The 25,257-nt window shown below is 44.6% G+C and overlaps 1 protein-coding gene across 1 annotated transcript in view; it reads right to left on the bottom strand.

Moving 5' to 3' along the window:
- The window catches only part of LOC134357664 (serine/threonine-protein kinase 31-like), a 136,775-nt gene that overhangs the window by 103,477 nt on the left and 8,041 nt on the right, over window positions 1–25,257 (bottom strand). Inside the window, exons 2-4 of the mRNA XM_063069284.1 lie at window positions 23,350–23,448; window positions 21,599–21,673; window positions 11,775–11,933 (exon numbers count right to left, since the gene is read on the bottom strand). Of these exons, the coding sequence (XP_062925354.1) occupies window positions 11,775–11,933; window positions 21,599–21,673; window positions 23,350–23,448 (333 nt within the window). The remainder of the gene's footprint in view (window positions 1–11,774; window positions 11,934–21,598; window positions 21,674–23,349; window positions 23,449–25,257) is intronic.

Here is a 25,257-nt window from a genome sequence, read left to right as displayed (position 1 = left end):
CAGACGATTATACCCGAGACCAGGGAAGCAGGTCCACAGGTGTGCAACGCATCGCTGAACATCACCGGGGGGGAAGTACACAGCCAGCATTATCCAGAAAGTAACCTGCACAACATCATTTTAGCAACACTCAGGTGGTGCCAAGACAAGTCATCTTCAAGTAAATGACTTCCCCTACCTCCAGATGTGCTGAAAGGGATTTGACTGAAGGTCTGCAAGTTCTTGGTTCAATCTCAGGCTTTGGCAGCTTTTGGGGTTGCATGGTAGATGCGGTCAGTGTGACAGGGTTACAGCTCCAGCGAGCTGGGCTCAATTTCCTCTACTGCCTGAGCAGTTTCTAAGTTCTGTGACAATGTGGCTTTCGCCCCACATTCCAAAAAATGTGCAGGGTTGTAGGTTAATTAGTCACAAGGGTGTAATTGGACAGCGCAGACTCGTTGAGCCAGAAGTTCTGCAAGTCTAAACAAAACACAGTTGCAGTGCTGGGGGGCAAACAACACACTCAGCAGTAGGTCTCCAGATTCCCTGCCAGATGTGCCAGGGTTCTTCAATCGGACTTTTCAGTGTAATTCTGAGCAATCAGCAGCTCTCCATCGGCATCCCACTCCACAGTAACACATGGCTCTCTGCCAGTATTCAATTCATTAAGGCTCTGACTGCAACCATCCCTATAAATGATGCATGCCTATCACTTGCTGATCTACAACAACTAATGTTATTTTCTAGTTCAATGCCATCTGACTGTACACGTGTACAATGAAGTGAAGCAACATTCTTCAGGACCACGGTGCACCCACACATCACACACAGCACACTAAACAAAATATTACCATAAATAATTCAAAATGCATGCAGTGAACAGCACAGGTAAACAGTAAACAACTCGCTGTCCTAGTGAGGAGACCTCACTGGTGGCAAGGTAGTTATTAGTCTCACAGCCTGGGGGAAGCAGCTGTTACCCAGTCTGACAGTCCTAGTCCTGACGTTCCTGTACCTCCTTCCTGATGGTAGCGGGTCAAAGAGATTGTGGGATGAGCGAGAGGGATCCTCAACAATCCTCTGTCTGCGTCGCTCCTGGTAACTGTCTCAAATAGGGGGCCGGGAGGGGGAGGAGACCCCAATGATCCTCTCAGTGGTTTTCAAACTCAGACATGCATGTCAAATTAAACTTTAACTGCAAAGTTAGCTCGTGGTTCCCCTGCACAATGGGACAGATATCCAGAGATTCAAAGGATGATAATCTGGAGCAAATCAAACTGTTGGAGGACGTCGATGGGTCAAGCAGCAAACAAGACGAAAGGAATGGTCGAATTTTCAATCAAGATCTGGTATGTGTTGAGTCGGGGAAAGGGATGGCCGATCTTTCTATTGAGATCAATATTCAGCACCAGGACAATCAGCTTGTTAAGAGGTTTTATATGATGCAGTCAGTTTGTTAAGTACCATTCCTTCACCAATGTTCACTACAAAATGTCAAAGCAAATATAATAAATGGACACGTGATAGTGGGTTGTGCTTCATCACTTGCAGAACGACTTTCTCCTCATAGTCATAGTCCTGTGGTAGCAGAGTCCAAGACCAGAGGACACAGCCTCAGAACAGAGGGGCATCCTTTTAGAACAGAGATAAGGAGGAATTTACTTAGACAGAGTGGTAAATCTGTGGAATTCTTTGCCACAGGCAGCTGTGGAGGACAGATCTTTATGAATATTTAAGGCAGAGGTCAATAGATTCCTGATTGGCCAAGGCAGGAAGGTATACAAGAAGGCAGGAGATTGGGACTGAGGGGAAAATTGGATCAGCCATGATGACATGGTGGAGCAGCCTCGATGGGCCAAATGGCCTACTTCTGCTCCTGTATCTTATGGGCTTATTGATACAGGCCCTTCACCCCAACCAGTCCATGCTGACCACAGCACCCATAACAGCTAGTCCCAATTTCCTGCATTTGGCCCATATCCCTTTACACCTCACTCCTCCAAGTACCTATCTGAGAGCTTCTTGAATGATATTATTGTACCTGACTCAACCACACGCTCTGACAGCTCCTTCCATATACTCACCACCCACTGTGTGAAACAAATGTCTTCTCTCACCCTGAATCTATGACCTCTGATTTAGGACTCCCCCACCCTGGGGAAAATAACATCCCATTCACCTTTTCTATGACCCACATAATATTTAAACATTTCTACAAGGTCACCCCTTATTTTCCTACACTCCAAGGAATAAAGAACTCAGGCCCTTGAGTCCAGGCAACATCCTAGTAAATCTTTTCTGTACTCTTTAACATCTTTCCCAAAACAGGATGGCCAAAACTGTATATATTACTCCAAACGTGGTCTCACCAACAACTTGATCAACTATAACAAGTTCTCATCTCTATACTCATTGCCCTGACTAAACACTGTCTACCTACGTTGCCACTTTCAGTGAACTTGTTGTCTTTCGTCCGTCTGTTCCGTTGCGCTTCCTGGTAACTGACCATTCATGATACGCCCTGCGCTGGTTTGACTTTCCAAGATGTATCACCTCACACGTATCTGGATTTGCCACTCCTCAGCCCAATTCCCTAACTCACCAAGATCCCTCACTGAATCAATGATAACCATCCTCACTATCAACAACACCTTGTAACACTGTGTCATCTGCAAATTTACTGAGCATAAAGTGGTTGAGTGTTGTCCTTTGAAATATCAGATAAAGGCTAGTTTATTCAATTTTAAAAAGAGCAAGGCTACATCTACGCCTTTACATTTGTATTTGTAACCAGAGACACAAGAGACAGCAGATGCTGGAAATCTGGACTTTAAACACTGACTGTTTATTCTCTTCCACAGATGCTGCTTGACTTGCCCAGTTCCTCCACTGCTTTGTGTACGGTATTGTAACTGACTTGCAAAACTCCAGCTTATTCCAAACTCTGCCCTCAGTAGGAAAGATCTCTCCCTACCTACCTTACCAATTCTTTTCAAAATCTCACCTCAATCTTCTATATTCCAGAGAACACTAAATTCTTCCTGGCCACCTAATACCCAGAACCCACATAAAGTAACAATTATTTCTAAAGTGGAGCCCAGAGCTGTAACCACAACTCCAGGTATTAGACACTGTATGGCTGACAGGTTGAATATCTCCTTACAACTTCAGTCATGAGTTCATAAAAACATCAGACATAAAATCACTCAGTCGATAGGGTCTGCTCTGCCACTCCATGGCTGATCTATTATCCCTCACACCCTTATACTCCTGCCTTCTCCCTGTAACCTTCGACATTTTACTAATCAAGAACCCATCAACGTCTGCTTTAAATTTACCCAATGAGTTGGCCTCCACAGCCGTCTGCAGCAATGAACTCCACAGATTCACCCCCCTCTAGCGAAAGAAATTACTCATCTCTGTTCTAAATGGATATCACTCTATTTTGAGGCTGTGCCCTCTGGTCCTAGACTCTCCCACTATAGGAAACCTCCTCGCCACTTCCACTCTATCTAGGCCTTTCAAAGCTCACAATCTCCCCTCATCGTTCTAAACTTTCTGAAGATACGGTGGAGTCCCAGCCATGGCTATGCTGCTCCACCTCCATCATCTACGCAACAATCCATGGCAACCTCTTGCTCCATCCTCCCCCATCTGCTTGACATCACCCCTTCTTAACCAACCCCCTGCAGAATCCTCTCCTACCCATGTGTCACTAAATCTGCCGACCCTCCCACAGACGTCACCCCTCGAGGATCAAATTCACTCACCAGTTATACTCACACGCATTAGGAATTTGCTGCGGTGAGTTGGTCAAGGTGCATCATGCAACAGAAACATTCAACAATTATAAACAAAGAATGATTGAAAATAAGTTAAAGTACAGAAATGGAATAAAATATGCATAAATACCAACTATGAAAGTAGCATTATAAAAATTGGTTTTAAGTGTTTACAGTGCAGCGACTGGGGTAATAGATAGAGGGGGTGGGGTGGTTACCTAGAATGGTTGATCAGATTAACTTGCTGGAGGAAGAAACTTTTAAAATAATGTGAAGTTTTTGTTTTAGCCCAATAATGCTTTATAGAAGGGAGCTTTTAGAAACGACAGTTTGAAGGGTGGGTCGTGTCCATAGTGAGTTTACCTGCCCATTTCTTTGTCCTGGACACATGCAGTGATGGTAGACTGCAGGCACTGACCTGCAGTTGTATATTCTGACAGGATGCTACACCAACCAGACAGTAATGGCTGATGTGAGAATGCTTTCTATAATGGCAATGTGGAAATGAACCAGAATACAGTGACGAATTGCACAGCAATCTCACTGGGTCACCCTGCACATCCCCAGAGGTTATTACACAACTGCAGCAAAAGTTTTCAACTTGCACCTCTGAACATCTTAATCAAGGAGTCAGTAATATTCAGCTTTATATTTCACTGCACTGTGCACATGGACAACAAAAATTCTTTTTAGATCTCCAGTGGTGTGACACAGTAATGTAATGGTTAGCACAACACTTGACAGTCCCAGCAACCCAGGTTCAATTCCCGGCACTGCCCGTAAGGGGTTTGCACATTCTCCCCGTGTTTGTGTGGGTTTCCTCCCAGTGCTCTGGTTTCCTCCCACAGTCCAAAGACATGCTGGTTGGTAGGTTAATTGGTCATTGTAAATTGTCCAGTGATTAGGCCTACTTCAAAGGGCCTACTTCACACTATCTCAATAAGTAAAAATAAATCCCAATATTCACCAGTTTAAAACGTTCTGGCCTTGGCTGGATGACATACTTTCTTGTCACAATTTTGCAAACTCATTTCACGTACTGGAACTTCATCCTCCTGTCTACATTTCCAAACTAAGCACTCGTCTCAAGTGATTAGGTGCAGAAGTAGGTTAATTAAGATATGTGTACTGGGCACTTTATTTTGTTTGTTACAGTTTTAAATATTTTGTTGATACTACTTTAAGCTTTTATTGGTGTGAGTTAAATTATTGTTTTCTGGCTAACAATAAATTTGTATGTGTGTTCATACAAGTAACAACCCTACTTTCCCTTAAAGGAACATTCAAACTGTTGCTTTGTATTTACCCGAATCGTGTTTATTTCTTGGAAATGGTCTTCCCATCATTATTCCATGCATTGTAGAGCTATGTTTCTGTTTGCTTGCTAATACAGTACTAGCTAATTCATCACCAGCCTATGGTGAGAGGATTACACTATGTTATCTGCAACAGTGTTGTCTAAACGGAGTTAACTGCCCCGATCAACATCAAGCAGCTGTAGTGAGATTCAGAAACATGCAAGGCCCCCGGCTTCCTGTTTTGACACTTGCAATCAGAGGCTGGACATACAGTACACAAGATGAACACCACAGCCTATGGGCAAAACCAATGAACAACATACAGTCACAGCCCTATGAGGCCACAGAATAGGTCAAAATAGGACAGTTCATGTCATAGAACGTCCACAAATAATTCTTGTAAGAAGCTCTGAGGAAATGGGTGCTGGAATTAACAGGTGAGCATCATACTTACCACCATTTTAGAAAGCTGAGCCTTCAGACAAAGTCACAACAGCTCTACATGATGTTGTTCCACGATTATATACAAGCATTTGATTCGTTTATCACACACACTTCAGTGAAATGTGTCACTTACATTAACAACCAACACACCCGAAGATGTGCTGGTGGCAGCCAAGTGTTGTCACACATTCCAGCACCAACACAGCATGCCCACAATATTCAACAAAACAACAGAGCACAACAAAATAACTACAAAAAACATAGAAACATAGAAAACCTGCAGCACAATACAGGCCCTTTGGCCCACAAAGCTGTGCCGAACATGTCCCTACCTTAGAAGTTACTAGGGTTACCCATAGCCCTCTATTTTTCTAAGCTCCACGTACCGATCCAAAAGTCCCTTAAAAGACCCTATTGTATCCGCCTCCACCACCATTGCCGGCAGCCCATTCCACACACTCACCACTCTCTGAGTAAAAATCTTACCCCTGACATCGTCTCTGTACCTACTCCCAAGCACCTTAAACCTATGCCCTCTTGTGGCAACCATTTCAGCCCTGGGAAAAAGCCTCTGACAATCCACACGATCAATGCCTCTCATCATCTTATGCACCTCTATCAGGTCACCTCTCATCCTCCGTCGCTCCAAGGAGAAAAGGCTGAGTTCACTCAACCTATTCTCATAAGGCATGCTCCCCAATCCAGGCAACATCCTTGTAAATCTCCTCTGCACCCTTTCTATAGTTTCCAAATTCTTCCTGTAGTGAGGCAACCAGAACAGAGAACAGTACTCCAAGTGGGGTCTGACCAGGGTCCTATATAGCTGTAACATTACCTCTCGGCTCCTAAATTCAATTCCACGATTGATGAAGGCCAATACACCGTATGCCTTCTTAACCACAGAGTCAACCTGCACAGCTGCTTTGAGCATCCTATGGACTTGGACCCCAAGATTCTTCTGATCCTCCACACTGCAAAGAGTCTTACCATTAATACTATATTCTGCCATCATATTTGACGTACCAAAATGAACCACTTCACACTTATCTGGGTTGAACTCCATCTGCCACATCTTAGCCCAGTTTTGCATCCTATCAATGTCCCGCTGTAACCTCTGACAGCTCTCCACACTATCCATAACACCCCCAACCTTTGTGTCATCAGCAAATTTACTAACCCATCCCTCCACTTCCTTATCCAGGTCATTTATAAAAATCACGAAGAGTAAGGGTCCCAGAACAGATCCCTGAGGCACTCCACTGGTGACCGACCTCCAAGCAGAATATGATCCATCTACAACCACTCTTTGCCTTCTGTGGGCAAGCCAATTCTGGATCCACAAAGCAATGTCCCTTTGGATCCCATGCCTCCTTACTTTCTCAATAAGCCTTGCATGGGGTACCTTATCAAATGCCTTGCTGAAATCCATGTACACTACAGCAACTGCTCTTCCTTCAACATGTTTAGTCACATCCTCAAAAAAATTCAATTAGGCTCGTAAGGCACGACCTGCCTTTGACAAAGCCATGCTGACTATTCCTAATCATGTTATACCTCTCCAAATGTTCATAAATCCTGCCTCTCAGGATCTTCTCCATCAAATTAACAACCACTGAAGTAAGACTCACTGGTCTATAATTTCCTGGGCTATCACCACTCCCTTTCTTGAATAAGGGAACAACATCCGCAACCCTCCAATCCTCCAAAACCTCTCCTGTCCCCACTGATGATGCAAAGATCATCACCAGAGGCTCAGCAATCTCCTCTCTCGCCTCCCACACTAGCCTGGGGTACATCTCATCCAGTCCCGGCGACTTGATGCTTTCCAAAAGCTCCAGCACATCCTCTTTCCTAATATCTACATGCTCAAGCTTTTCAGTCTGCTGCAAGTCATCACTACAATCACCAAGATCCTTTTTCCATAGTGAATACTGAAATAAAGTATTCATTAAGTACCCCAGTTATTTCCTCCAGTTCCATCAACACACATCAAAGTTGCTGGTGAACGCAGCAGGCCAGGCAACATCTGTAGGAAGAGGTGCAGTCGACGTTTCAGGCCGAGACCCTTCGTCAGGACTAACTGAAGGAAGAGTGAGTAAGAGTTTTGAAAGTTGGAGGGGGAGGGGGAGATCCAAAATGATAGGAGAAGACAGGAGGGGGAGAGATGGAGCCGAGAGCTGGACAGGTGATTGGCAAAAGGGGATATGAGAGGATCATGGGACAGGAGTTCCGGGAAGAAAGACAAGTTGGGGGGGGGGTACCCAGAGGATGGGCAAGGGGTATATTCAGAGGGACAGAGGGAGAAAAAGGAGAGTGAGAGAAAGAATGTGTGCATAAAAATAAGTAACAGATGGGGTACAAGGGGGGAGGTGGGGCCTTAGCGGAAGTTAGAGAAGTCGATGTTCATGCCATCAGGTTGGAGGCTACCCAGACGGAATATAACGTGTTGTTCCTCCTACTTGAGTGTGGCTTCATCTTTACAGTAGAGGAGGCCGTGGATAGACATGTCAGAATGGGAATGGGATGTGGAATTAAAATGTGTGGCCACTGGGGGATCCTGCTTTCTCTGGCGGACAGAGCGTAGATGTTCAGCAAAGCGGTCTCCCAGTCTGCGTCGGGTCTCGCCAACCGCCTACCCAACTAATAAGACACAGCGAAATTGTAAAAAGTATCAAGGTGGCAGGGATTGAACAGAAAGTGGCGTTATTCGCAGATGATGTTTTAGTCTATCTGAGTGAACCAGAAAAATCATTTATAGGATTGTTTACACTGTTGGATGACTTTGGGAAAATATCAGGTTATAAAATAAATGTAAAGAAAACGCAGGTTATGTCCCTAAATTATACACCATCCAAAAAATTTCAGGATACATATGATCTTAAGTGGGAAGCTAAATCATTAAAATATTTAGGAATAACCCTGCCGAAGGATCTTTCAACGCTGTCACAGGTAAATTATGGGCCATTAATTTCAGAGATAAAAGCAGATATGCACAGATGGAATCTTATCCCCTTTTTAAGTTTAAATTCAAGGATAAATACCATAAAAATGAATATTCTCCCTTGGTTACTCTATCTTTTCCGGACTTTACCTGTGGAGGTAGATGATAATCAATTCAGGGAATGGGACAAATGGATTTCCCGCTTTATCTGGCAAGGAAAGAAACCTAGAATTCAATATAACACCTTCCAGTTAGGGAAGGAAGGAGGAGGTATGGTACTTCCAAGCTTGAGAAATTATTTTCATGCTTCACAATAACCTCTGTTATATTGGTGTAATAGATGGAAGGAAATAGAATTTGGATTGATTGACAGTTTTCCTCTACAGGCCTCAATAGCTGACAAAGGATTGATGGCCCAATTGGAAAAGTTTAAAAACAGCTGGATAAGTCTTACATTAAAAGTATGGCAGAAGGTGGTTAATTCATGAGGAATCAATAACATGTTAAAACTTTTCAGATGGTGTGCATATGATACCGAATCCCTTACCAACAGAGGAGATAAAAGATTTGAACTATGGATAAAGAAAGGTCTTACAACCTACCTCTCATTTATACATAAAAGAGTATTACAAAGTTTCCAATTCCTGCAGATCAAATATGGCCTAGAACACAATGACTTTTTTTTTTAGGTACCTTCAAGTACGACACTATGTTAACCAGAGTTGTAGATATACAGACTTATCAACAGTAGAATTAGAATTTTTCAAGATTCTGAATTCAGCTTACAGTTCAATACCAAGTAAATCAGTTTCTTGATTATATAATGCACTCTCCCATGCTAAAAATGTAAACACATTGTGTATTAAAGAGAAGTGGGAGAAAGAAGCGGGGTTGGTACTTTCAGAGGAGGCTTGGGGGAAAATATGCAGCTTTCAGTGGTCTTCGACTAATTCTTTGACTTGGAGAGAACATTGTTGGAAAAATATAAGATACTTCAAGACCCCATATGAGGAAAAATATAAAGACACAAACGTGAGGTGTTGGAGAAGGTGCAAATCATTTCCATATTTTCTGGGATTGCCCTAAATTAAGTTTATATTGGAAAGGTATTCATAGAACATTAGTTAAGGTACTTAAGACCCAGATACCTCTGAACTTTGAGACGCTCTATTTGGGGCATGTATTGTTTCTTGAACAGAAGGAAGATATAAAGTTGCTGCAGGCCCTTTTAGCGGCAAGTAAGAAATCAATCACTAGAAAGTGGCTAAATCCAATACCATCTACACTAGAAGATTGGCACGAAATTATCTTGGCAATATTTAAAATGGAAAAGATGACTTACTCTCTGAAAATTCAACAAGAAAAATGTTATCAAATTTGGAATAAATGGATTGAATATATAACCCCAAAGCGAGCAGACTTTAGATGACTTTCCTAATGATTTATACTGCTCTTCTCATCAACACAGTAATATTGCTACTGTAAGCACCCCTAGACTAAATGTTTACTGTTTTTGTTTTTTTTTGGAAAATGGAGAATTAACACAAGTAAAGGAAAAGATTTGGGAAAGGGATAAAAAATGATGAAATTAAGTAAATAAGTACATAGGGATTGGATAATTATGTTTGGGGGTAGGAGCAAACAGGAACAAGTTAGGATATAAACACCTACAATGGTAGTTTACATAGGCTTACATACAATATTTTAGACCAGAAAGAAAAGGTCCAGAAGAGATATATAGAAATTATTATTAATCCACTATCATTACTATTTTTCTTAACAACTAATATCATTACTTAGCCTAATAGAGTAGAATTTCAACTGCACATAATTATCTATTTAAGTGTCTAGTTTCTTTTTATATCATCTTAATGTGTACTTAGGATTGTATAAATAATTATACTTTTATATATATATATTAAAAAAAATGGGAAAGGTTATACATGTGACAAAAGTTCATGATACTTGTGAATTCCTTATCTAAATAAAAATAATAAATTTTAAAACAACTCTCCCCAGTAGCCTTAGCAAACCTCCCCGCCAGGATATTGGTCCCCCTGGGATTCAAGCGCAACCCGTCCTTTTTGTACAGGTCACATCTGCCGCAAAAGAGGTCCCAATGATCCAGAAAGCTGAATCCCTGCCCCCTGCTCCAATCCCTCAGCCACGCATTTACCCTCCACCTCACTCTATTCCTAAACTCACTGTCTCATGGCACAGGCAGTAATCCCAAGATTACTACCCTTGCGGTCCTGCTTCTCAACTTCCTGTGGTCTGTTTTCCGGACCTCTTCCCTTTTCCTACCCATGTCATTGGTACCAATATGTACCATGACCTCTGGCTGTTCTCCCTCCCACTGCGTGATATCTTGGACGCGATCTGAAACATCCTGGACCCAGGCAAGCTACCATCCGCGTTTCTTTCCTGTGTCCACCGAATCATCTGTCTGACCCCCTAACGACAGAGTCCCCTATCACTACTGCCTTTCTCTTCCTTTCCCTACCCTTCTGAGCCACAGGGCCAGACTCTATAAAACAAGTTCCTTTCCTCCTCCCCCCAACCCCTCTTTCCTAACATAGTTCACAAGTTGCATTCCATCAAAGAAAAGCAGAAAGATTATGGATCAGATTTTACAGGACAAAGTCAGCAATTTCATTGAAACGGAACATAGAACAGTACAACACAATGCAGACCCTTCGGCCCACAGTGTTATGCCAACCTTTTAATCTATTCCAAGGTCAATCTAACCCTTCCCTCCCACATAGCTCTCCGTTTTTATTTCATCCATGTGCCTAGCTAAGTCCGCCATGGACAGTCCCCAGCCCGGATGCAAGAGGAGGAGGTGGGCACGGGACGAGCAACCCCATCCCGTAAAAATCCAGAGCTCCAGGAACAGCAACTGAAGCTCCGAAGACCTCATCCCGTGGAGAGGAAGGATCTTTGCCTAGAAGACCTATGAAGTCATGAAGGCAAAAGCCACAGGGCTGATCAACTTACGGCCCGGGACAAAGGACTGTGGAGAGCTGCTGTCAGCAGCCTGTGTCTCAGAACGGGGCATGGGTTTAAGATGAAGAAGCTGGGGCTACTTCGGGGTGAGGGAATCGTGCCACAATGATGAGGCTCTCTTCCTCTGTACTAAATCAAAGCAATAGAACAGCAGTCAGACAGAATGGAAGTCCTTTTGCCTAGTCCCTTCAGCTGAAATAACTCAAGTCCTGCAGATCAAACCTTCTTTACTAGAATTTTTCCCAGGTGTCAAGATGAATCCTATTTAAAAAAATCTGCCTGCAAGCATGTCGTTTCACGAATCCCAAAACTACTTCACGTTACCTGGTCAAATTCAGCAACCTCTTGCTTGGGTGGAACCCGAAGGCCCCAAAGCCTGTACTTGCTGGCCAAACCTGGGTGCTGCAAATCTTCTGGCAGTTCAACGACAGACGACTTGTTTAGAGTTTCAGAATTTCCATAATCAACATACGTCATCAGGCACTGAAAAGAAGATCAAATTTTGTGTTTATTTTTGTGAAATGATGCACAAATAATTACATCAGTTGTACAGAAGATGGGACTGCTGAATGAAATTTCCAAACTCATCTGTACTCAACACTGGGCACAATTATCAAAGATGCCCAAGATTAGAGATATCAAGGATATATCAATGTTTCTAAGTGCATTTATTATCAAAGAATGTATAAACTATACAACCTTGAGATTTGTCTGCTTACAGGCAGCCACTAAGCCAGAAACCCAAAAGAACCCAATTAAAAAATAATAAATAAAAGGCCAATCCCCAATGCGCAAGAGAAAGGGGGAAAACCAATAAATCCTACAAACAACAGAAGAAAGCAACAACATTTTAAACCAAAATGAGTCCTGAGATCCAAACCCCAGAGCAGCCCAGAGCCTCGTTATTAGTTCATCATATTAGTGAGCACGAAGCACAGCAGCCAGGACACTCTTCATCGCCTCAACGTCACGGAGAGAGGAGTGATCATTGCTGAGAGCGAGCAAAACTGGCTCTCACGTCCAATCCTGACACCCTGTCTTTTCAATCTATCTGGGCCAGTGTTTAAGTTGTCCAACCAATGTATCGTATCTTACATTAGTACCCAGGCACCGCTGGAGCAAAATGCTCCAGGCCTAGACCATGCTGCCCAGTGACACACTCCAGGCCCAGATTTTGCCACCTAGCCCGAAGCTGCTTTAAAACTCTTCAAATTGGCTCGGTGCTCAGATCGATCCAGCCTCAAGCCCAGGTATCGGGTATCAGAACTCCTTAGTCTCTGCTTCTCTCCAAATGGCTCACTCCACGAGTCAAATCTGCAACACACGAGCATGGCTCGTCCCCCAAACACGGTTCACCTTCACTTGCCCCTTCATTGTTTGCAGTGATAATTTACCACAATTTACTTCAGAAAAGATGCTATTAGTAATGTTTTTAGTTGAATTTCTCATTTTTTGACCAGTGAGCTGTCGCACGCATTCAGTAGCGCCATCTTAATCCAGAAGCTTTCCAGTTTATATGTGGTGCTGAGGTGGAAAAGGTTGACAGCTTCCAGTTCCCTGGTGTGAACATCACCAATCGCAAGTTGTAATCTAACCACATAGATGCTATAGCCACTTCTATTTCCTCAAAGTTCAATGGAAATTTATTATCAAACTACATATATGTCACCATAAAACAGGGGTCCCCAACTTTTTTTGCACCACGGACTGGTTTAATATTGACAATATTCTTGCGGACCGGCCGACCGGGGTGGGGGGATGGTGTTCAAGTAGGGTTAAGCTCACCTCAACATGTCTTTTACAGTTAGGGTTGCCAACTTTCTCACTCCCAAATAAGGACAACGGTAGCAGCCAAATCCCGGGACACTTTACCCCAGGAAAGACTACCATGACCATGAAGCCTTGCACGGGCACCTGTGTGCACGTGTGACTGCGCATGTGATGTGAACATGAGCATACAAGATGAAGGCAAAACCGATTTGTCGGGAGATTTTTCTCCCGACAAATCGGTTTTGCCTTCATCTTCCTGACTATACTGTACATACATTATTTCTACTTTATATAGGCTGCGTATTTATCATATCATTCTTGCTTTTACTATATGTCAGTGTTGTTTATTTTTGGTTTTCTGTGTTATTTGGTATGATTTGTTAGGTTATTTTTTGGATCTGGGAACGCTGAAAACTTTTTCCCATATAAATTAATGGTAATTGCTTCTTCGCTTTACACCATTTCGGCACGAAAGGTTTCATAGGAACGCTCTACCTTAGCAGGGGAAATACGGGACAAGGGCGGTCCCGTATGGGACAAACCAATTTAGCCCAATATACAGGATGTCCCGGCAAATAAGGGACAATTGGCAACCCTGTGTTCAAGTTCAACAGTGCGTGACAGGGAATGAGGAAAGGTGCAGCTGACTCATATCGTTTCCTCGCGGCCCGGTACTGGTCCACAGCCCGGTGGTTGGGGACCGCTGCCATAAACAACCCTCAGATTCTTTTTTTTTGGTGCACATTCACAGTTCTCAGCAGCAGGAAATCGTGTTGAGAACACCTCTCTTTGCCTTATTGCTTCGCTCCCGGTCAGGGTCATTATCGATGATGGTCCATGACTTGAGTGATCATGGTGATGGTAGAGCTAAGGAATTTTGTGGTGACATTTCTTGCTGGCGTTTCCTCTTCTCCATCCGATTCACCCAGGATATGTTGCTCTATCAATTCTCAAAGCCCATTGCTGTTAAAGCTTGCAGTAACTCTTCAACATCTCCATCATTAACATCCTCTATTCCTGCTTCATTGGTCAGTTCAACGATGTTTTCGATCACTGGTTCTGCCTGAAATCCTAGGATGTCATTGCATTCTTCTGGCCAGAGAACATCGAGCACAGAAATCTACAGCACATTACAGGCCCTGCAGCTTACGATGTTGTGCCGACCACGTAAACTACTCAAGAAACTGCTGAGAATTTCCCAACCGCACAGCCCCTATTTTTCTAAGCTACATGCATCTAAGAGTCTCTAAAAAGACCCCATTGTATCCACCTCTACCACCGTCAATAGCTGAGCATTCCACACACCCACCACAGAGAAAAACTTACCTCTGACATCCCCCCCTGCACCTACTTCCAAACCACCTAAAATATGCTCCCTCATGTTGGCCATTTCAGTCCTGGAAAAAAACCTCTGACTATCCACACGATCAATGCTTCTCATTATCTTATACACCTCTATCAGGTCACCTCTCATCCTTCGTCGCTCCCAGGAGAAAAGGCCAAGTTCACTCAACCTATTCTCACAAGGCATGCTCCCCAATCCAGGCAACATCCTTGTAAATCTCCTCTGCACACTTTCTATAGTTTCCACATCCTTCCCGTAATGAGGTGACCAAAACTGAACACATACCCCAAGTGGGGTCGAAGGTCTTACATAGCTGTACCATTACCTCATGGCTCTTGAACTCAATCCCACAGTTGACGAATGCCAACACACCATATGCCTTCTTAACAACACTGCCAGCCAATGCAGCAGCTTTGAGTGTCCTATCGACACGGACCCCAAGATCCCTCTGATCCTCCACACCAAGAGTCTTACCATTAATATTATATTCCATCTTCAAATTTGAACTACCAAAATGAACACTTCACACTTATCTGGGTTGAACTCCATCTGCCACTTCTCAGCCCAGTTCTACATCCTATTGATGTCCCGTTATAACCTCCAACAACGGGAGGTTGTCCTCCCCCTCCAGACTATCCACAACACCCCCAACCTTTGTGTCATCAGCAAACTTACTAACCCACCCTTCTACTTCCTCATCCAGGTCATTTATATTTATTTTTTAAAAATCACAAAGAGGAGGGGTCCCAGAACAGATTCCTGCAGAACACCACCGGTCACTGACCTCCATGCAGAAAATGAACTATTACAACCACTCTTTGCCTTCTGTGGGCAAGCCAATTCTGGATCCACAAAGCAAGGTCTCCTTTGATCCCATGCCTCATTACTTCCTGAATGAGCCTTACCTGGGAAACATTATCAAATACCTTAATGAAATCCATATACTCTAAATCCACTATTCTACATTCAATGTGTTGTGTTACGTCCTCAATCAGGCTCGTTGGCATGACCTGCCCTTGACAAAGCCAAGCTGAATATCCCTAATCAGTTTGTCTCTCCAAATGTTCATAAATCCTGCCTTTCAAGATCTTACCCAAAAACTTACCCACCACTGAATTAAGACTCACTGGTCTTATAATTTCCTGGGTCATCTCTACTCCCTTTCTTGAACAAGGGAACAACATCCGCAACCCTCCAACTTTCCGGAACCTCTTCCGTTCCTATTGATAATGCAAAGATCATCGCCAGAGGCTCAGCACTCTCCTTCCTCACCTCCCACAGTAGCATGGGATACATCTCGTCCAGTCCCAACAACTTATCTAACTTAATGCTTTTCAAAAGCTCTAGCACATCCTCTTGCTTAATGTCTATATGCTCAAGCATTTCAGTCCGCTGTAAATCATCTCCACAACTGCCAAGGTCTTTTTCCCCAGTGAATACTGAAGCAAAGTATTCATTAAGTACCTCCATGACCTCCTCCCACTCCATGCACACGTTTCCACTATCGTATCTGATTGGTCCTATTCTCACACGGCTCATCCTCTTGCTCTTCACATACTTGCAGAATGCCTTGGGGTTTCCTTAATCCTGCTCACCAAGGCCTTCTCTAATTTTCTAGAGTTCTAACAGTACCTAGTTTCTTGAACCTTTCATAAGCTTTTCTTTTCTTCTCTTCTTAACTAGATTTTCTACATCCTTTGTACACCATGGTTGTTTAACCCTACCATCCTTTCCCTGCCTCAGTGGAAGACACCTATAGGTTCTTCCACACTTTGTGCACGCTGTGAAGGTCACTGCACAGTATAAATCTATCAAACAAACCTCTGCTACCTGTGAATGTTACCAACATATCATTATCAGCTTTCTTCTGCCTCCCTACTTTCTCAGAGTGGAGTGATACTTGCAATTTTCCACGCTACCTCCTTCAGAACCCTAGGGTGCAGTTCACCTGGTTGGGGTGACTAACGTACACTTCAGTCAGTCAACTTTTTGAGCATCTTCTCCCTTGTAATAGTAACTTTGTTCACTTCTCATCCCTCACACCCTTCAACATCTGGAACACTGCCAGAGTCTTCCACAGTGAGGACGGATGCAAAATGCTCATTTAGTTCATCTGCCATCTCCTTGCCCCCCGTTATTATTTCTCCGGCCTCATTTTCTAGCGGTCCTATATCCACTCTCATCTCTCTTTTTTTTCTATACTTAAAAGTGTTTACTATACACTTTGATATTATTTGCTGGCTTGCTTTCCCATTTCATCTTTTCCTTTCCAATGATTCTTTTAGTTGCTCTCTGTAGGGTTTTAAAAGCTTCCCAATCCTCTATCTTCCCACTAATTTTTGCTTTGTTGTATGCTCTTTCTTTTGCTTTTACAATAGCTTTGACTTCCCTTGTCAGCCATGGTTGTACTATTTTGCTTTTTTAAGTATTTCTTTGTTTTTGGAATATGTCTAATCTGCACCCTCCTCATTTTTCCCATAAACTCTCGCCATTGTTGCTCTGCTGACATCTCTCCCAGCAGCTCCTTCCAATTTACTTTGGCCAACTCCTCTCTCATACCACTGTAATTTCCCTTACTCCACTGAAATACTGCTACATCAGACTTTACTTTCTCCCTATCAGACTTCAAGTTGAACACAATCATATTGTGGCCACTGACACCTAAGGGTTCTTTTACCCTAAGCTCCCTAATCGTCTCTGGTTCATTACATAACACCCAATCCAGTAGAACTGATCCCCTCGTAGGCTTAATAACAAACTGCTCTAAAAAGCCATATCTTAGGCATTCAAACATACTCTTGAGATCCATTACCAACCCGATTTTCCCCAATCGACCTGACTCGCCTTTTCTATTTCCTGCTGCAATCTGTGGTCCACCTTCCAGCCACTGTTGGGAGGCTGTATATAACTGCCACCAGGGTCCTTTTACCCTTGCAGTTTCTTAACTCAGTCCACGAGGACTCAACATCTTCCGATCCTAAGTCACAGGCAGAACCACGCCACCTCCTCTGCCTACCTTCCTATCCCTCCAATATAACGTGTAACCTTGGTCATTCAGCTCCCAACTACAACCATCCTTCACCCACAATTCAGTGATGGCCACACATCATACCTGAAATAATGCAACAAGATCATCCACCTTATTTCTTAAACTCTGTGCACTTTGAATACTGCATTTCCTACCCTTTTTGATTCTGCATCCCTAATGCACCGCTGGCTGCAACTGTGTCCTATCATCTGCCTGCCCTTCCTGACAGCCCGACTGGATGTTATCTTTGCTTTTTTACCATCCACCCTATCCTGAGTCCCTTCATTCCTAGCCCCATCCCCCTGCCAAATTAGTTTAAACCCTCCTCAACAGCTCTAACAAACCTGCCCTCGAGAATATTTGTCCCCCTCGGGTTCCGGTGCAACCCATCACTTTTGAACAGGTCTTACCTCCCCCAGAAGAGATCCTAATGATCCAAGAACCTAAAGCCCTGACCCCTGCACCAGCTTCTCGGCCACGCATTAACTTACCAAATCACCCTGTTTCTACCCTCACCAGCCTCTGGCACAGGCAACAATCCAAAGATTACTACCCGGGAGGTCCTGCCTCTCAGCTTTCTATCTAGCTCTCTAAATACTCTTTTCAGGACCTCATTGCTTTTCCTACCCATGTCACTGGTACCAATATGTACCAAGACATCTGGCTGCTCTCCTTCCCTCTCCAAAATGCTGTGGACGTGACCTGAGACATTCCTGACCCTGGCACCTGGGAGGCAACATACCGTCCGGGTGCTCCGTTCATGTCCACAGAATCTCCTGTCAGTTCCTCTGATTGTTGAGTCCCCTATCACTACTGCTCCCTTCTTCTCTCTCTTTCCCTTCTACACCACAGATGGATACTCAGTGCCCGTAACCTTGTCTCCGTGGCATTCCCCCGGGAGGTCATCCCCCACAACAGTATCCGAAATGGTATACTTATTATTGAGGGGAATGGCCACAGGGGTGCTCTGCGCTAACTGCCTATTCACATTTCCATTTCTTCTGACAGTCACCCAGCTACTCACCTTCCACAATGGGATGCACTTCATGCAGATGGAGTTCCCTGAGAGACTCTGGGTCACCAAGGACTCCAATATCTGGCATGAAGGACACACATGGCCATTTACTATACTAAGTACAGAAAGACAGCGAGAAGAAGGAACCTTACCCAGAAGCAACGCCTCTTTCGAGGCCAAGCCTCCTTTCAGCCAAAGCCTGACTTTCCTACTCTCACCACTAACCTACTCCCAACAATGGCCACCGCGCTTGTCCCTTCTGTACTTTTATTAAATTCACCGTGCTCTGCTCACGTCACTGACTGGGCCCCCGGAATGTCTGAACGCCCGGAAAGCTCTCCTTTTAAACAAGCAACGCTGACCTGCCAGAAACCTCATCGTTGCGTTCTGCTCCCGCCGCTGACTGCAACTTCAGAATCATTCAAGCAAAAGGCTCCTTGAATGAGTCCCCTTCATTGATGACAACATTGAGGTCATTGCAGAAGCTTTTATCTTGTCTGGGATTTTTTTATAATTTCACATCCATACTAATGCTTTTCCTAGACATCATAGATGTACTACCCTCACTGAAAGTTTTCCAAACATCACGGGTGAAAAGAATGGAATAAATTGGCGAGGGAGCAAGCACACTTCAAGAATCACTTGATTCTATCAAGGTTATGAAGCACTGGAAGATTGAAAGTGTCAGTCCAGTCTTTAAGAAGGGAGAAAGACAAAAGAAAGGCCAGTTAGCCTACCCTCAGTGGCTGGGAAAGTGTTGGAGTCTATTATTAAAGGATGGGGTTTCAGAATACTTAGAGACAGCCTCAAACTTGAGGGGCAACCCTTTAGAACAGAGGCAAGGAGGAATTTTGTTGGCCACAGAGTAGTAAATCTGTGGACTGCTCTACCACAGACTGCGGTGGAGGCCAAGTCCGTGTGTATATTTAAGTCCATCTGGCCCAGGTGACTTATCCACCGTAAGTCCTTTCAGTCTGCCCAGCAGCTTGTCCTTTGTAATAGCAATGGCACTCACTCCTGCTCCCTGACACTCACAGACCTGTGGCACACTGTGTCTTCCACAGTGAAGACAGCTGCAAAGTACCCATTAAGTTCATCTGCCAGTTCTTTGTCCCCATTACTACCTCATCAGCGTCATTTTCCAGTGGTCCAATATCAACCCTCACCTTCCTTTTACTCTTTATATAACTGAAAAAGCTTTTGGCATCCTGCTTTATATTACTGGCTAGTCTGCCCTCATATTTCATCTTTTCCCTTCTTAGTTTTTTTTAAGTTGCCTTTTGTTGGATTTTGAAAGCTTCTTAATCATCCAACTTTCCACTCACTTTTGTTACCGTATATGTCCTTCCCTTGGCTTTTATGCAGTCCTTAACTTCCTTTGTCATCGACCGTTGCCCACCCCTGCCATTTGAGAACTTCTTCCCCTGTGGAACACATCTATCCTGCACCTTGTGAATTATTCCCAGCCATCTCTGCTCTGTCGTCATCTTCATTGGTATCCTCCCCTCTCATGCCTCTGTAACTCCCTTCATTCTATTGCAATACTGATACATCTGCCTTCAGCTTCTCCCTCTCAAATTGCAATATGAATCCAATCATATTATGATCACAAACAACAGGAATTCTGCAGATGCTGGAAATTCAAGCAACACACATCAAAGTTGCTGGTGAACGCAGCAGGCCAGGCAGCATCTATAGGAAGAGGCGCAGTCGACGTTTCAGGCCGAGACCCTTCGTCAGGACCTTCCTGACAAAGGGTCTCGGCCTGAAACGTCGACTGCGCCTCTTCCTATAGATGCTGCCTGGCCTGCTGCGTTCACCAGCAACTTTGATGTGTGTTGCATATTATGATCACTACCTCTTAAGGGTTCCTTTACATTAAGCTGACTAATAAACCCTGGTTATTACACAACACCCAATCAAAGATAGCCTTTCTCCGAGTAGGCTCGAGCACAAGCTGTTCCAAAAAGCCATCTCCTAAGCATTCAACAAATACCATCTGTTGCGATCCAACACCAACCTGATTGTCCCAATCCCCTTGCATATTACAAATGTCCTTCCCCCACTACAGTTGTGTCATTACCCTTGCCTTTTCCAGCTCCCTTTGCAATCTCAACCCCACATCTTGGTTACTATTTGGAGGCCTATATATGATTCCTACAATGGTTTTTTTAACCCTTGCAATTTCTTAATTCCTCCCACAAAGATTCAACATTCTCTGACCCTATGTCACCTCTTTCTAAAGATGTAATTCCATCTCTTTATCAACACAGACACACCACCACCTATGCCCTCCTGCCTGTCCTCTCGATTCAAAGTTTATCCTTTGATGTTAAGCTCCCCGCTATAGCCTCCTTTCAGCCACGACTCAGTGATGTTTTGAAGTTTCGATGTACAAGTAACAAATAAATTTCATCAGCTAATCCCCGGAATGAAGTGGTTGAGCGAATACAATTGCAATATTTAAGAGGCATTTGGCTAGGGACATGGAGGACAAAGGCTTAGAGTAAGGCAACTGGTTCTAGCAGGTCAGCATAGATCAGTCGGGCAGAAGGGCCTGTTTCCCTGCCCTATCACTGACTTTTCCCCAGTTCTGGTTTGCAATATTACTTCCAGACATTTTGCTAGATGTAAATAATGGATGAATACAGGCACGAGGGGGCAGTACTGCCCTGGAGTGCACCGTTATTCATTGTGTAGCCAGCAGTCACAACCACACAACGTGTTTAACCACGTATTATTGCATCCAGCAGGGAGACATTCAACGTTGTTAGACACTTCTTTCTTTTACCTGAATTACCCCATTACATCTGAGAGATCAGATTTTGTTACCTCTCAAGTAAATTCAACTATATTATATATTTGCACACATTACCCTGGAACATTGGAAAGTGAAGGTGTTGTTACCATCCAAACAAATTCAAACATATTACATGATTGCACTAAAACTGACTTGGAAAAAAACAATAAATATTTTAAATATGCACTACCTTTTCATTTGCCATGACTTTCTTCAGTTTACATCGATACCAACACTGGTCTTCAGTGTATAATCCACCGTAGACCTGTCGGAATAACAACATTTACATTTTCAACCTGTATGACAGAAACATTTAATTCTACATAACACAAAAGCTGCAGACTTCACCCCGTTACCAGCGCACAACTCCCCCCCACCAATCAGCCAGTCCCCTAATCCGTCCCGCTGCACGCGCACACACCCCCCAATCCACCAGTCCCCTAATCCATCCCGCTGCACGCGCACACACCCCCCAATCTCCTAGTCCCCCCCAAACTGCCCCTCCAACACAGTCCTCCAACGCAAACACCACCTATCGCCAGCGTCCACTCCCCAACGCAGACACCTACCGGTCTCTGCCGTCCACTCCCCAATGCAGACGCCGCCCCGTCTCCATCCACTACCCAACGCAGACGCCACCCCGTCTCCGCCACCCACTCTCCAATGCAGACACTGTCCCGTCTCCACCATCCACTCCCCAATGCAGACGGCGCCCCGTCTCCGTCACCCACTCCCCAACGCATACACCACCCCATCTCTACCCACTCCACAACGCAGACACCTACCTGTCTCCATCCACTCCCCAACGCAGACACCTACCCGTCTCCATCCACTCCCCAACGCAGACACCACCCCATCTCTACCCACTCCACAACGCAGACACCTGTCTCCATCCACTCCCCAACGCAGACGCCGTCCTGTCTTCATCCACTCCCCAACGCAGACGCCGTCCCATCTCCATCCACTACCTAACGCAGACACTGCCCCGTCTCCACCACCCACTCCCCAACGCAGACACCACCCCATCTCTACCCACTCCACAACGCAGACACCTACCTGTCTCCATCCACTCCCCAACGTAGACACCTACCCGTCTCCATCCACTCCCCAATGCAGACACCACCCCATCTCTACCCACTCCACAACGCAGACACCTACCTGTCTCCATCCACTCCCCAACGTAGACACCTACCCGTCTCCATCCACTCCCCAACGCAGACACCACCCCATCTCTACCCACTCCACAACACAGACGCCGCCCCGTCTCCACTGTCCCTCCCCAACGCAGACACTGTCCCGTCTCCGCCACCCACTCCCCAACAGAAAGTGAGGCTCGGGATGAAATTCAACTCCATGTACATCAGGAATTTCAATCCAAGGTGCATGCTTGGTAGTCATTATCAGTAACATGGCTACAGACAGAATCGCTGCCTTTAATACTCTGTATTTAACCACTGCAGGTGCATGTGAGAACTATGAGATGGGCTCAAGGATAGTTTCTGTAAACTGGCATCAAGATCAGCACGACACTGTCGGCCAAATGGCCTGTGCAGCGCTAATCTGTTTTGTGTACTCTTCGAGTTCAGCAATGCTCTCCGCTTCCTTCTTTCGCAAACTTGTCACTTATGATTAACAAACCCTCCCTTCATAGTTACTATTCACCTCAACCTTCCCCACCCTCCATGAGCACCCCCTGCCCCTCCCAATTCACCCGCGAGCCCCTCCTCCCAACTCATTGCCCCCCCCACCCCCCCACACACTCAGGAGCCCTCACCCACCTGGTCTGTGCTGGCCTGCTCCATGAACACCACCTCACTATTTTCCTCTTTTTGCACTGTTTACTTGTAGTCTATAGCAACGTTTACGTTTCACGCTGCACAGCGTGTCCGTGGTAATAAACCTGATTTGGATCTCAATGAATTTGGTTTAAATGCGAAATACCTTTTCAGGAACCGGATCTCCAAACACTTTGGCAGCAAATGGACAAATTTCTGTCAAAGTAGAAGACATCTTCAAAAGGTCTTGAATTAAATGAATGCTCTGGAAATGAAGCAGAGACAAGAAAGAATTCAGCAAATCACCAACACGACAGATTCTGCAGACGTTGGAAATCCAAAGCATCACACACAAAATGTTGGAGGAACTCAAGCATTCTGTGTGTGCTGCAAAGCAGATAGTTTTACTAACTTTGTGTTTAAATGAGATTCAAATTTAACAACACTTAAACAATTACTCAGTGTGCTTGACCATTTTCAAGATTTAATTCCAGCCGCTGGCATATCCTTCATAACTTACCCAGCATTAGGAAAGAAAGGTTACAACTGGTGAGATACATTAGGAGTGTTGAATAAACTATGATAGAAAAACAGGGAGCCGTGCAGGAGATGCTGAATTAGACTGCTTAAATGGCATTTTCTTCGCAGCTTAACAGATGACCTACTAGTACCATTAGAACTACTTCATACACCTCACAGTTCAGCATGTTTCTGAGTGGTCACAGTATGTAGCATATACGGGGTGGCCCCTGCAAGTTACACTGATATGATTCTAGAAACATCTCTTGGTACTGCATTATTTGAATAGGGATTATTGATTATCAGCCAAGTTGAAGGGAACATTTATCTATGGGGAACAAGGAGAGCCCATCACAGAGCTCTGCCAATTTTGTGCTTCTCTCACCCTTCACTTACTACACCTCTCCACCATCACCTTCCGTTTTCAATTTTCTTGCTGTATGGCACCTAAAAAAATGATTGTGAGGCAATAGGTTTGTGCCTCTCATGATTTCTGAAAAAACCTTGGATCAAAAACATCAGGATGCAACAGAGAGAAGCTCGAGATCAATCAGTGAGTAGATTGAAAGGTCAGTAGTTAAAACATGGTGGGCCAAAGACCCTGCACTGCTCTATGATCGAATGACACATCACACCAAACAGTCCCTGTTACACTGTCGACGTTCTTCTGCCTCAGACCGAACAGTTTGTTACACTGTCCACGTTCTTCTGCCTCAGACCGAACAGTCTGTTACACTGTCCACGTTCTTCTGTCTCAGACCAAACAGTCCCTGTTACACTGTCCACGTTCTTCTGCCTCAGACCGAACAGTCTGTTACACTGTCCACGTTCTTCTGCCTCAGACCGAACAGTCCCTGTTACACTGTCCACGTTCTTCTGTCTCACACCAAACAGTCCCTGTTACACTGTCCACGTTCTTCAGTCTCACACCAAACAGTCCCTGTTACACTGTCCACGTTCTTCTGTCTCACACCAAACAGTCCCTGTTACACTGTCCACGTTCATCTGTCTCAGACCGAACAGTCCCTGTTACACTGTCCACGTTCTTCTGTCTCAGACCAGACAGTCCCTGTTACACTGTCCACGTTCTTCTGTCTCAGACCAAACAGTCCCTGTTACACTGTCCACGTTCTTCAGTCTCACACCAAACAGTCCCTGTTACACTGTCCACGTTCATCTGTCTCAGACCAAACAGTCCCTGTTACACTGTCCACGTTCTTCTGCCTCAGACCAAACAGTCCCTGTTACACTGTCCACGTTCTTCTGTCTCACACCACAGTCCCTGTTACACTGTCCACGTTCTTCAGTCTCACACCAAACAGTCCCTGTTACACTGTCCACGTTCATCTGTCTCAGACCAAACAGTTTGTTACACTGTCCACGTTCTTCTGCCTCAGACCGAACAGTCCCTGTTACACTGTCCACGTTCTTCTGCCTCAGACCGAACAGTCCCTGTTACACTGTCCACGTTCTTCTGTCTCAGACCGAACAGTCCCTGTTACACTGTCCACGTTCTTCTGTCTCAGACCGAACAGTCCCTGTTACACTGTCCACG

This window comes from Mobula hypostoma, chromosome 17 (genome assembly GCF_963921235.1).
Source record: "Mobula hypostoma chromosome 17, sMobHyp1.1, whole genome shotgun sequence".
NCBI lineage: Eukaryota > Metazoa > Chordata > Chondrichthyes > Myliobatiformes > Myliobatidae > Mobula > Mobula hypostoma.
This window is presented reverse-complemented; position numbering and strand designations above follow the sequence as displayed.